This window comes from Vidua chalybeata, chromosome 2 (genome assembly GCF_026979565.1).
Source record: "Vidua chalybeata isolate OUT-0048 chromosome 2, bVidCha1 merged haplotype, whole genome shotgun sequence".
Lineage (NCBI taxonomy): Eukaryota > Metazoa > Chordata > Aves > Passeriformes > Viduidae > Vidua > Vidua chalybeata.
The window spans coordinates 82,845,707-82,859,597 of NC_071531.1; the positions used below are offsets into that span (position 1 = coordinate 82,845,707).

General features: G+C 48.5%; 1 protein-coding gene across 1 annotated transcript; it reads left to right on the forward strand.

Annotated features, from left to right (window-relative positions):
- The first annotated feature begins 785 nt into the window (after positions 1 to 785).
- On the forward strand, positions 786 to 11,894 carry ENDOD1 (endonuclease domain containing 1). The gene is made up of 2 exons (XM_053936295.1): positions 786 to 2,207; positions 7,824 to 11,894. Exons 1-2 carry the CDS (start codon positions 1,530 to 1,532, stop codon positions 8,955 to 8,957), a joined length of 1,812 nt encoding a protein of 603 aa, XP_053792270.1. The 5' UTR covers positions 786 to 1,529; the 3' UTR covers positions 8,958 to 11,894.
- Positions 11,895 to 13,891: the final 1,997 nt, after the last annotated feature.

Genomic DNA, 13,891 nt, shown 5'->3' on the forward strand with positions numbered 1-13,891 from the left:
AGTTGCCGCTTTGAGGCAAGAGGTTGATTCACAGGTCTAGGACAGAGGCAGGATTTCCATCAGTTTCCTGGTGGAAATCATTGATCTGTTCAGTGTGCTGGTGCCTGCTGTCATGCACATCTTGAGACACCTCATGCTGTGTTTTCATTGCATTGGGACCATGCCCATGTGAGGTAATGCATGTCAACCTTGAAGTGGGGTGTTTAAATTCATTGTCTGACCTAGCTTTGCCTGCTAGCAGGGCTTACCATGCTTATGAAAATATTTTCTTCTGCTGCCCAGGTAATTGCTAGTCTGGAATCAGAAAAGCACCTAACAGCAAAGGTTCAGCTTCGGTTCTTGATTTTCCAAGAGCCTTTTTACATTCAGGAAAATGAAATTTTATGTCTGTGCTTTCCTTTCCGTCACCTTTCCTGAACATGACTAACTCTTTCTGGCAGGGCTGGGTGACCAGTCATCTGCCTGGACCAAACCCAGGCCCACTTACTACATTTCCTGTTGTTCCCCAGCCTGTCCAGCCTGCCTCTGTCTCCCGTAGCTGATATCGACACACCAAAAGGTGTTGACATATTTCCTTGTCTTGATCCTTCCAGAAGTCATCCCTGAGTAGAGGAATGATGGTCATACAATGCAGTCTATTTTTAGCCTTTCACAGACTCCTTCTCTGACCTTGGGCAGGCTCACCACCTTTAACCACTCACCATTACACTTCATAATTTTCAGTATGGACATAATCCTACCTTGTCTGCAAAGTACTTGTGGCATGATAGCACGTGGGAGGTTTTTTGCTTGGAAATTTTATTATAAAAGGGCCCTATTGGCATCTAGGATTTTTTTAAATTGTTGGCAACACAGCTGATCACATCTCACTTCTGGGGTGGGAAAATGCTACCTTTTCTCGACTCCAAGGTACTGCTCTGTAATTTCCTTTCCATCTCCACTATTTTGAAAACATTATTTTTTCCCAGTCACTGAAGGAATACTGCTTTTACCCAGCAGTAGCCAAGGTGTCATAGGCAGCTGTTTCTTGGATGGATGGTTACTCTGCTGAATATAAACTCAGAGGAGCAGCTTCATTTCCTTTTTTTGCCAGTTCCATAGGTTTGACCAAAATGTTCTGTGGCGGATGCTGATTAGGGGTACGTGATCTGAGGGTCTTCATCCTTCTACCTGTTGTTAATCTCTTCTGAGAGAGGGTCTCCCGAGATGAGGTGATACTGGAGGGTTTTTAATTCCCCATACAGCACCAGGAGAGGTGGGAAGTGAATGCCTTTCCCAAGCATCTAAGCAGCATGTGGCTGGCAGCAATAGTGATGACAGACACCCCAAAAAGGGACAGAGGACTCCCAGAAGCTCCAATGTTGCCACCTCTCTTCTTTCTCTCCCTCTCCTTTGGCCAGGCTCACAGCTGGAGAGGACAGCTAATACCTTCTTTGGGGTGGTGGAATCTGACTTTGCAGCATCCCCTCTGACAGCCTTAGGAACATTTCTGGCTGTGTCAGCCAAAATTCCTGCCGGGGACTGCTGCAATGCAGCACACCACACCCCCGCCGGCGCTGAGCCCCAGCCTGGACAGTCGGTGCTGCTCAGCTCCAGCCCTGCCGCTGCCATGGGCGTCCCTCCTCCTCTTCCCAGATGATTTCAGGTTGCTTGGCATCCTCTCCTGCGGGCAGTTGGCGCCCGCTGCGTGTGTCAGCGCAGCCTCGCGCACGTTCGGTTTCCCAACGTGCTGCCTGCAGAACGCGCCGGCTCCCCGAAGGGATCGGCTGTGGTTTCAGATTTCATTTCCCTCGCACGCTACACCCGAATTCCAGACGCTTTCTGGCTTCGCTGCTGCATGGACTCTGAGCGCAGGTCCTTTGCCGTACCCAGCGGAGGCAGACGGGGCTTCCCTCGGCTCCAGGGAGTGGACCATGAAGACGTCAATTGTATTCTTGCTTTGCATCTCAGTTTTCCCAGGCTTTTCCCAGGGCAGAGTTGTTAGAGAGGATGAAACTGGTTTTGCCGAGTGTAACGTGTTCTTCTCTGGACAAGTCCCACCCGAAGGATTTACGGAGCCGTTCCATGTGAAAATCTGTCAGCAGTACAACAAAGAGCCACGGTTTGCAACCCTCTACAGTACTAAGGACAAAATCCCTCTTTATTCAGCTTTTAAGTTTACAAAGCCAGCTCAAAGTGAGGAGGAGAACTGGCTGGTTGAACCGCAGGTAAGGCAGCTTTTCCTTCACTGAAAAGCAACTCTTCCTGGAGAACATTTCCTCTGGGGTAAAGCTGGGGCTAGAATTTTGCAGAGGAGGCAGGAACTCTGCTTGTTGAACTTCTGTTGGTATGAATATAGCATGAGCAAAACTTATTTTTATGCTTGGAGCTGGGCAAACAAATAGTTTCTTGTCCCAAGAGCTTATAATGAAAACTGAGAGGCTGCTGCATGCAAGTGCAGTGCCAAGGGAGAGGAAAGCCCTCTCTGACACCAGTGATGTGTTTGTCCTGCGCAGCCAGCTCTTGTGGGCAGGGAGCACTGCTGTGGGTTAAACATCGCAGTGTCAAGTTCGAGTTTGTTCTGTTGCCAGTATGAGCACAGTGTTGATAGGGGTTCTTTAGCTTCACTGAGCAGAGATAAAGCATCCATTTGTGGTTCACCAAGTTGATGCTGCAGCTTTTCAGTGTGTCCCAGTGTTGCAGACTGAGGTAGGAAAATGAGTTGCTGTGTTGTGGGACATGCAGGTTTCAGTCAGGTCAGAAGTATGCAGTATAAAATGAATTTTTCCAGAGCCTCAGTGGTTTTTGTCTCCCCTGTCACTTGGCATGTTTAACCAAGGCCTTCAGGCTGTTCAATTTAAAGGAAATACTTTAAAACTGGCGGTGCCCTAAGAGAACTTTAGCTCTCCTTTTTTTCCCTCCCATTTTTTAGATTTTTCAGCAGTGATAATGACAAATATTGTAGCAACATCAGGCTACCCCATCTGTTGAGCTCAGGAGAGATTATCAGTGTGCAAGGGTGTTTATGAGGGCAGGAATGGCTGCAGTGTCAGAGCAGTGTGTTAGAAGTGTGGCCCTCAGCTACTGGATGTTGCCACAATCCAGTGGCAGCTCACTCCTCTGCCAGGAGAATGCTGTGCTTATTTTTCTCATGTGTGGTGATGAGATACTAAGGCCACAGGCATTGAAGACAGGAGATATTAAGTGGTTATCTTAGCCTGGACTGTCTTCTGGCTCTCTGGGCTGGGTCTTGAATTGCAGGAGTTTCTAAGAGCCTTTTGATCTGAGCTCCTTCCACCTCACAGGTAAGCTGTGGGAGCTTGCCCTTTTAAAACAGAGGAAACTTTTTGCAGACTCTGTCATTACTGAGTTGTGGAAGGGTGGCAAATTTTTAAAGCGCAAAGGGGACCTAATCTGGCAAGAATCTTTGGTCAGTGCCATGGAGGCAGCAAGGTAAAGCAGCAGAGATGAGATCCTTTCCCATTTGCCTTGGCCAGTGACACCCTTCATCACCTCTAGCTCCCATATCTTCTCCTGCTTCTTGTGGTCCAGCTCTCCCAACCTACCTAGGTAGGCTCAGGAGCTGTTCCTGCCATGGAGCAGTGGGCAGCCCCCCCACCCAGTAACTTTGGTTCCCCTGGACCTCCCTTGAGCTGGCTTCTCTGCCCTTCCTGCTCCATCCGTTTTGACCTCTCATCTTGTCTTGGTTCCTGCCAGCAGTCCAGAGTCCCAAACCTTGTGTGTCCTGCCACCAAGACCTTCTGTGGCCTCGGAAATAGTAGGGCAGGTGCTACCTTTATTTGATCTGGCTTCTCCAGAGCAGCCTTACATGGTGACAATAATGGGTCTACTGAGGCCCCACTATAATAATAATGAGACCCCACTAATGGGTCTCTTTCATCCACTAGTGAAATGCAGATGTCTCAGAGGCAGGAGTTAGCAACGCTGCAGTTCCCTGGAGGAGCCTCTGACTGAGACAGAAAAGTACTAGGACAAGAAAATAAAATCTGCAGAAGAATATGTAAGGGGAAGAAATCAAGAATATGAAAAATTCCTATAACTCAAGAAATGAGTGCATACAGCCCTCTCAGACACTGCCACTTGGAGGAGAGAGTGGGGAAAAGCTTTCACACCCATTATGTATGTTCTACCAAGGCTAGGTCAGATGGCTGCTGAAGGGAACCCTTAGCAACACTTGCTCTGCAGCACAACCCAGTGAGCTCATATCACCAATTTTCTGGGTAATTTCCTTGCCAAGACAGGGATAGCTGGGTATGAGCTGGCTCAGCTGCACAGTGGCATGTGCTTACACATGGAGATGCAGACACACAGCAAAGGGAAAGAAATCACTATAAAAACACTCTCAGCACTCTAGTGAGTGCCTCAAGGTTGTCATATGCTTTTTTTTTTTTGTGATAATGATGTAAGTGGTGAGGGCACCATCTCACTCCCTCCTCAGGAATGTCTGCCTGAGAAACAAATGCCAAATGTAACAGAGAGGCACTAATTGGGTGAGAAGTGTGAGGAATGTCAGTGCCACCCACTGCAGATTGGCAGCTGGAAACAATGAATTAATTCAGCAATTAGGGAAAAATTAGAGAGCAGGAAGGGTAGGCTGATGAGCAGGGTACTGATGGGACTCCTCAAGGCACAGATCTGAAAACCTGCTCCGCCACAGATTTCCTAGGGGTTGAGAATAAGTCACTCAGGTTTTTTTTACCGCATTCTATTTTGATTGTCTGAAAATCTCTGTGCTTGATTCTTTCTGTAGCTTAGAGAGAGATGGAAAACTCCAGAGTTGCTTTTTCCATCCTATTTTATGAGGGGCTGGATGAAGTGCCTTGTGTTTTCATTTGGTTAATGGCTACCACCAGGCAGACAACCAAGATGGGATTCTTGCCCAGCTATAATGCAGCTACCTCTGAGCTGCTCTTGCAATCTCTCTTGGTAGAGAGTCAAGAGAGCAGGCACTTCTAGAGCCACTCGTGAATGTCCTACTGCAGAAACTTCAGCGTAAGACGTCGTGTGCCTCTTCCCTGAGGTATGAATCCCAACTAAGGTTGGATCAAACATTTCCACTTCAATCAAAGGTGTAAGGGTGCCTGAGGAGGTAGTGGTGGGAGAGGGAAGCTGAAGTTCAGGGATCCTACATACAAGGGTGGGGAAGGTGGGGGTGGCAGAGTCCTGCCTTGTTAAATGACCAAACCGAATGGAAGCTGCCTGCCCTAATAACTGTGTGTTGCCATATTTCTAATCCCCCTCTGCCTCTGTCCCTTCTGTCAGACTGCACCCTCCACTTAATGACACACATCAATATTGTTATATGCTAACATCCATACAGGCTGCAGGCACATAAGTTATTTTTAAACCTCCATTCTATGATAAAGTGTTTACCTGTCTGCTTGGATTTTGCCCTCAGCTCTTCCAGGTTATTTGGACAGGTGGCTTCATGGCTGGCCGCATAAACACAGATATGTTTTGGGATGACACAAGCCAGAAGCTTTTCAAAGCAGGGAGGAAAGGTATCTTGCAATGCAGATTAGATGCAGTGCTGAGATGGCCTTACTTTGGGATTGAACTGGAGGAGGCATGAAAACCTCAGCTACACGTTAGTTATGACAAACCATAATAGGAGTTATTATAAGCATAATTAGGTGATGTCAGAGCCTGACACATGAGCAGCAGACAGCTGCATTTTTATCATATTCTTTTTTAATTGCACCCAAACAATCTTGGTGGTATGTGCAAAGGCCCCTGCAACTGGGCAGGTAACCAGGGACATATTTACTTGACAGGATCCTCAAGGTTTGCATGCAGCAGCTCACAGGGAGAAAGAAATTAAGTTTGTTCTGCTTCGTGTAGGTTGATAATTTCTGCCAGGAGGCAGAGCTGATCCATCTTAAGTCTATATGTCCTTGTAGATTGGCAGCACTCACCATGGAAGTGAGATGGGGTGAGTGTCTTTGAAAGGGTATAAAACTCCAAAGGGTCATAGCACTGAGGACAGTTCCAGGGCACAGCCTCACATCTGTGACCAATCCCCCTCACCTCTTCTGTGCTATTAAACACACTGGGTGCATCCCTTGTCCCATGGCACACCATCATCTCATCAGAAGGGGAGAATGGCAAGGGAAGGGGGGGGGAGGAAGAGACAGCGATTTTGTGGAATGCAAAATGTCAGGCAGTGCATTTAGAAAAAGCTGTGACTTGTGCATCAGCACATGGGACTCACTATGATCCTCCCAGTCCTGAAGCAATAAGCACCAGATGCTTCAAAAAAAAAGACCAAGAAACCTCCTTAGCAGGAGGTGGGGTAATGCAGCCCTCTGCAATATCTGGGCTTGGCACCGTGACCAAGCTTGGCACAGAGGGAGCCTTGCGCCTTCACTGCAGGGGTTTGGCTGATGCAGGAAGCCAGCCAGAGCTCAGCTCCCAGGTGAGGGTGATGGACAGTTGCTGACACTGGCCCTTTCACCCTCACTCTCAGCACAGGCTTGTGCAGAACTGTGAGGAGTGATGTGCCACTAAGAGGATGCAAACTCTGTGTAAGGTGGCAAGGTCATAATTTGGTATCTGTCCAAGTGTCCTGCAGGGTGGTCAAGAGACAAGGATGGATGACCTGGCAATGATTCAGTAGACTATGAACTGTCTGCCATAGATGTCTCCAAAGTGCACATTATATAGTGCAGGAAACAATTTATGGGCCAGGGGCAAAGGCAGAAGGTTTAATTGGGCCAGGACAATGCGGGGACCTGAGGGCCGCAGCCTCTGGAACAGAGACTAAAGAAGACAGTGACTGCCAGAGATCATCTGCCATCCCTGAACTTCTACCAACATGTTCACCCTCTAATTTGAGGAACAAAATGACAGTTTGGCACAGCCCTCTGGAGTGGCTGCAGGCAGTGTCAATAGGAATGACTATGGATCAGACAGAGCCATGGCCACCTGAGAAAGACCTGAACACACCCTGCCATTTAGTGCTTCTCCTCCCACTGCTCTTTACCGCCTCCGCCTGCCCCCTTCCCTCACACATGGCTCCAGGACAAACTCCCATGGCAGTAATTGCTACCTCTGGCACCACTGCATGGGAACCACAAGCAGGTAGCACAGATTCCATCGAGGACCTTTGGTGATGGCACCCTCACCCGTGTTATGCCAGGAGCTGTGTGGTCATTAAGGATGAGGTTCAGACTGTTAATGACATGAGGATCAAGTTGCTGATGACCAGCCCTAGGACCTCACTGCTGTGACTCTTGTTCAAGGTGGGGTAGTTCAGGTCACCTGACATGATGTCTGGCTTCATTCTTGCTTCTTACACAATAGGTGGTGAGAGGTAAATGCCTTGTCTAGACATCTTATACCGCATGGCTTGTTTGGTCTTTTTTCTTTCCCCATGACTTGGATTTGATAGTTCAGAGAAGCTTAAGGTGCCATGGTTAAGTTCTTAAATGAACTGCAGGTACCACCACAGTAGGAGGTGAAAACATGACCCTAAATCTAGCCATCTATTAGTCTTAAAAATCTCTTCTAGGACAAATTACAAGTCAGAGGCTTGGTATATGGTGCCTGGTGAGATTTTGAAGTCTGTACTGTGCTGTGTACCAGACTGGAGAACTGCAAATATCCTTTGGAGCCTAAACCAATGTGTTTGGCAGAGAAGATAAGTAGAGAATACACTCCTCTGAAGCACTCACTTCAAGGAAAGTAATGAGAGGGTGCAGGATATAATCCAAGGCACGGCATGTAGTAGTAGTCCTAATGAAAAATATATGTCAGGGCTCATGTTACACATTGTTTTCTAGGAAGATGAATTGCATGCAGTAACATTCTCTCTACTCTTTCAGATAGATGATCCAGAAAATGACTTGCATGAAATGGTGCATGAAGCCGATATTGGTGGCACTGTGGCTAACCTTGGTGCAAATCAAGCTCTGACCTCAGACTATGTGGGCTCTGGCTACGAGAGAGGCCTTCTCAATCCCAGTTTGCTTAATGAGGAGGATTTCCAGGTGGCCACTTACACACTCACAAACGCTGTCCCTCTGAGCCCAGCTCTGAGCAAAAGCTGGCACAGAGACATTGGGAAGGTAGTGGAGCAAGCTCTGATCCCTTACTGTTCCAAGATGGATCACCTATATCTCCTTGCAGGCGCAATTCCTTCCAGCATCCAAGTTAAAGGCAAGGTGTCAGTGCCAGAGAGCCTCTGGCTGGCAGCCTGCTGTGATGCTCCAGAGGGGTGGTCCATGGGACTAGTGAAAAATATCAATGACGAGAACAGCTTGGCAGACCTCACGGTGAGAGAGTTGGAGAAGCAGCTTCTACCAGGAGTTCACTTGTTCAAAGGCAACTGTGGGAAAGACAAACAAAGCCAGAAGAAAAGAGAAGCAGTATTGCAAGTTGTCAGTCAGATCCGCTCTGGAGAGCAAGTGGGAAAAAGTAACAACCAGGAGACCAAAGAGAGTGGCTGGGTGAGAAAAGTGGCTGGCATCATTGCTACCCCTTTCATCAAACTTCTGGAACTCCTCATCTACATCTTTGTGGAACTGGTGAAATTTGTGTTTTATTTTCTGTGGCTCGTTGTAAAGCGAGTTGTTGGTACAATTCTGGACGGAGTCTACAGCCTGTGGAATGGGATGGTGTCCTACCTTAAAGCCGTCAGCATGGTGCTCATCAGCATCCCCTATGATGTTGGGAGGGTCATCGTCAACATCTTCCTGGGCTTCCTGCAAATTGTTCGAGATGTGCTATCCCTCACCTACAGGATCCTGAGCATCCCTGTGGCATTTGTCCTTCACCTTGCTGCTTTCCCTTACCACTCCATCTGTGCCATTCCCTCTGTCCTTAAAGACATGGCCACTGGGATCGGGGGCACCTTCGCGCTGGTCATTGATGCCACGGCCGCGGTTCTGCATGGCTTTTATTACCTAGCTGGTCACATCGTCAAACGGTTTGTCCCTAAAGCCTCTTCTGATGACTGATAGGAACAGAAGCCAAGGCTGCAAATACATGGAATAAAGGAGGAGTGGGGCAATGCTTTAAGATACGTGGCCAAATGCTGTCAATTTCATTCTGGTATTTATTGTAGTGACATTAATAATAATGAACTGACTGGGGAATAACAAGGAGGGCCAAGGCAACGTTGCTTGGGGCCACCACCACTGTAACTAGAGTTCTGTCTGTTGTAAAATGTTCGGGTTTTATCTGTGCAGGCCACAAAGTTTCTGTGATTTGCAGGTGTCAAGATGCTTCCTCTGGGAAATGCACACTAAATGTGGTATGAGGTAATTTCTTTCTGGCTGTGATGACACTGAGACTTACGCAGAGGCAGTGAGCTCTGCAGAAGCCCAGCCCTTCCAAGGAGCAGGTGGTGGTGGTTAGGGGAGGACATGTCTTACAGAGGGTTACTAGGACTTGATGAAAGGAGAGGGAGGTAAGAGTGCAAGGGGGTGGGAAACAGCAAGGATCAGGGTGGAATGGGGACAAAGTCCTGCTATTGGCTGCATTGCTCATTTCTCTGGTGTCCAACTGGTGGAGGGGATGCAGCTGGGTATATCTCATATACCTTCAGGCCTTTCCAGACATCTGAAATTGCATGGATCTTGCTGCAAGGAAAGACCCACTGCCCATTTTTTTTTGCATGGTGGGAAAGCATTTCCCAAGATGACCAAGGTCATCTTCCCCCAGCCCTTCCTTGCTCCTTCCACCCTGTCTGAAGGTCTGAGTCCTGAATCTTCAAGATGTGGTGTTCTCTGAAGGTCTAAACCCACAAATGTCTTAGCCCTGAAGCCCTTGTGTCTGCTCCAATGCCCAGCAGATCAGGGAGCCACACTTTTGGATTCAAATTTGTTGCCAACTGCCTTGTCTCCCTTGAGAGCTGACTGCTCCTGAAGCACACAGGGGACTATGGACTATCAGGTGGGAGGAGAGGCAGGACAGATCCCAGGCTGCAGCTTTTGTTTTGCTGTGTGAAGACCCACACACAAAGAGACACCTTAATGTCAGAGGCAGAACCAACTCCTCTTCTACACTGCACATCCTCTCTGCTCTCTCTTCACCCCTTCTTCCCTCTGCCAGCATGAGCCATGTCCTCCAGCATCTGTGACATTGAAGCTGGGTCACACATCAGGGCTTTGCAGGGGGCCAGCAAGTGTTTGCAGCCAGATGAGGAGCACAGAGACATCTGCCACTGCTGGAGAAGGGCACAGGAATGCTGCCCTTCCCTGGGGCTTGGCTCAGCAAGGGGGTTTGGATCTCTTGGTGCAGTTGCCTGCAGGAGGGAGGCTTCCTGTCTCAGCAGCATTTACTTTGGTTGGACTCCACAAGACGTTTGGGAGTCCTCCATACTTGATTCCTTCCTTTCACACCCATCTGTGTCTCTCCCTCCAGTGCCAGCCTCGTGTGGACCCCTGATCTACCATAGCATCCCATAATGAGTCACAGGAGTGAGCAAGCTGGTGCTGCCATCTCAGTAGTGCTATGTTGGTGGTGGCCTGTCCTGGGTTGAAGAGACCTCAGTTACTAACATGGCCGCTTTGCCCCTGCATCGTGTAGCCTGCAGCAAGGCTGAGCTGGCATGGATGGATTCAGAAGGAAAAGGAGATTTGGCTGGTTCATGATGGGACAGAGTTGTTTCTTTAGTTCAGGAGCTGCGCTCAATGCAACCAGATGTGTGTGCACATCCCAGCCCACCCTGTTCAGCAGTGATGCAAATGGCAAAGCAGGATACCAACAATGGTGACAAAAGTGGGGAAGCAGTGGCATGAGTGGAAAGAGAGGATGACTCCTTGCCTCACCCTTCATGGGCCACTGCTGTTTGTGGAGAAAGAGAGGCTGTCTGCAAGCAGAACTGGCTTTGTTCAAAAGGAAAAGCAGCTTTTGTGTGCCAGTATTGGTTGTAGTTGGGTGAAGTCAGTGGCATTTTGCTATAGGAATGTTGGGTGCAAGGGGCAAGGTCATGGCTGCTAACAGGCAGAGAGCAGCCAGTGGATGCTCTCCAAACTGAACTTGGCATGTGTCCTCACTCAAACATGCCTGGTCTGCTGTCAAGACAGATGTGGAGCTGACTTCCCACTCCTTCATGACACCCTGTCTTAATCCTGGTACTCCTCAAGGGCTACATGGCAGCTGTCAAGGCAGGAAAGAGGCCAGCTCAAGCCCCAGGGGATGCTAGGGTGGGGTGACGGGATCCCCAGCAGCCTCTGAAGGCACGTGTGATGGCGGCAGCTCTCAATTGCAGCCCAAGCACTGGGAAGAAGGGGTAGCTGCCCCCCCACAGCTGTCTTGCACCTTCTGTGTGACTTTATCTCTGACTCATCTTAGCTGTGTGGCACTGCACAGCAGCCAGGTGTGCACTTCCTGGGGCTCTGTAGCCAGAGCAGCTTCCCTACAGCTAAACCCAGCAGCCCCTGCATCCCAGGTCCACCAGCATCTCCAGCGCAGCTCTGCAGTCGCAGTGACATGGGAGCTCATGTGCTCATAGCAGCAAAGCTGAGGCACCTCAGGAGCTCTGCATTGTCAATTTGCCACCACCGTTGCTACCCCACCTAGCTCAGGCCAGCACATCTCTGCTGCAGCCATGACTTCTGACAGCAAGTGGACAGACCTTGAAATCCATGGTGCTGCAGCTCCATAGGATTTATTATTATTAAAGAGTATTATTAAAATTGTCTTAACATGCTCAGATTTCAAATGCTAACAACAGTAACTGGCATGGGGCATTTCTCTTCTGTGCTGCATGTCTGAGCAGGCAGTGGGAAATCTGCCTTGAACATCGAGCAATTATCACAGAACAAGCAACATCCTGCAAAAAAAACACTGTTTGAGATTTTTCTTATCTAGACATGATTTATGGCTCCTGAGCTTTCCTCTATCCTTGGAAACGTATGGCTTCAACAAAATAAAATAACTTTTCCTAAGAGGGGCTGGTATCAGTTTCTGTCACAGTTGCAAATGAGATAACAACCTAGGGTGTCCTGACTAATCAAGAAAACAGCAGCAGCACAGTTTTTCCTTGTAACAGGTTGACATCTGATATTAATGGCTCTTTTGTGCTTTTTAAACACCTTTCCTCTCTCAAAGCACTCTAAGACTCAATTCATTAAGCTGCAGAGTAAGTTGGTAAAAGCTGAGGTGTTGAGGGCAGTGAATATGACTGTGTGTGTGCCAGAAGAGGGGACTGCTTTATTCTTGTGAGATGCAGTGAGATGCCCCTGGAGTGCTGCATGACAGGCGGTTTTCATGCAGAAATCACAGCACAGCAGCACAGTTCTTCACAGCTCACAGGGAGAAACTCCCTCTTGTGTAGTGCTGGTCCCTGGACTGGCTTCGTCACAACTTCCTTACCTTCCCTACCAGGGGTAATTATATTCCACTGAAGGTATGGAGGTCCTGTGATGAGTAAACCAGATGTTGGCATCTCTGTTTTGCAAGTGCCTCTCCTTGGGCAGATGAACCCCTGCAGCTGAGTCTGCAGGAACTGGTGAGGCACTGGTACAGTGCCTGGAGAAGCTGTGGATGCCCCATCACTGGAAATGGTCAAGGCCAAGTTGGCAGGTTGGATGGGGCTTTGATCAATGTGGTCTAGTGGAAGGTGTCCCTGCCCTAACCAGATCACCCTGAGCTTTGACACAGGGTCTCTGCACCTCGAGGTGACCCTTGTCTCTGCTGCATCCACCTTGGGGCTGGGCACCATAATGGCAGAGGGACTCAGTAGCCCTGCAGGACAGCCCCTCAGTCTCAGGCCCTCTGGGTCACACCTCTGCTACCACTGCACGTTTTGAAGCTGCTCACCTTGCATGGAACTCCATCAGCAGCTCTGTCCCTCCCTCTGGTCAGGGAGCTGCTCCTGTTTGGCAGGGAACTGAGCCGTGCTTGCTCACAGGTTATCTCTCCAGTGTAGCCAGTGCCAGAAAATGGAAAAGGTATGGATAATAAATACCAGTGTAACTCGTTTGGCCAGGAGGGATTGTCTGGGAGCAAGGAGTGTGAGGTGTGTCCAGGGTGTGTGTGTATTAGTGAGGTTGCGATACTGTGGGTTTGGCATGGGATGATTTCTCTTTGCTGCACAGACTCCTGGGCTGCTGGACTTACTTCAGTGGATCTCACACTGGGTAACATCTGCTATTGATTTCCACACAACTGGTGTTTCCAGACAAGCAGAAAAGCCTAAAGATTTTCCAGTGGTGTTAGTGTTACAGCTGGTTGGAAAATCTCCAAAGAATTATATTCTGTCAGAATGGGGTGATTTATCAGACAGGGTTCTTTTCATGGCAATTTACCATTTTTAGTGGAAAATAGTTTTAAAGTCCAGGTTGGAACAAGGACAGGAAACATCCAAGAGCAGCCTAGGGTCTGGATTAGTGGTTTGGATATTGACATTCAGCACCCACTCCTGCCTAACAGCAGGTTTGGCATGTGAACGTGGCTCTTTCTGTCTCAGAGGCATAGCCTTCAGCCATGGCCCATCTTTGCATATGTGTGATTTTCTTCCATTTGTAAGGGTGAAAAAACCCTGTCTCCTTTCTAAAAATACTGAAATTGTGACAGTATTCCTGGGAGGTAGAAGCCATTTTCTGCTAAGCCAGCAGCAAAGTTGTCTGCAAAACTGAAGCAGAGGCTTCAAATTCTTCTGCATTTAATTAATAAGTTGATGTTTTAATCTAATTGAACATGGTGAGGAATGGACATCTGGAGCGGATGTCACTGTGTGACTTTTCCAAATCCCCAGTACCTGCAGGTAGAAGATGGTTATGGACCAATGTCAGGAGATGCAGCAGGTAGGCAGGACTGTGCTGGTGGGCAGGGGAGGATATGTGGGAGAAGAATATCAGACTAAATAAAAGGAAGATATTTCTTTTTAAATGGAGCTAAATTACAATGAGTAAAGCCCTGGTACAGGTTGTCCAGAGAGGTA

Bases quoted from the DNA above. Each gene is read 5' to 3' on its own strand.
- ENDOD1 (XM_053936295.1), top strand. From the start codon at position 1,530: ATGCAGCACACCACACCCCCGCCGGCGCTGAGCCCCAGCCTGGACAGT. The intron at 2,208-7,823 runs GTAAGGCAGCTT...CTACTCTTTCAG, and splicing joins ACTGGCTGGTTGAACCGCAG to ATAGATGATCCAGAAAATGA.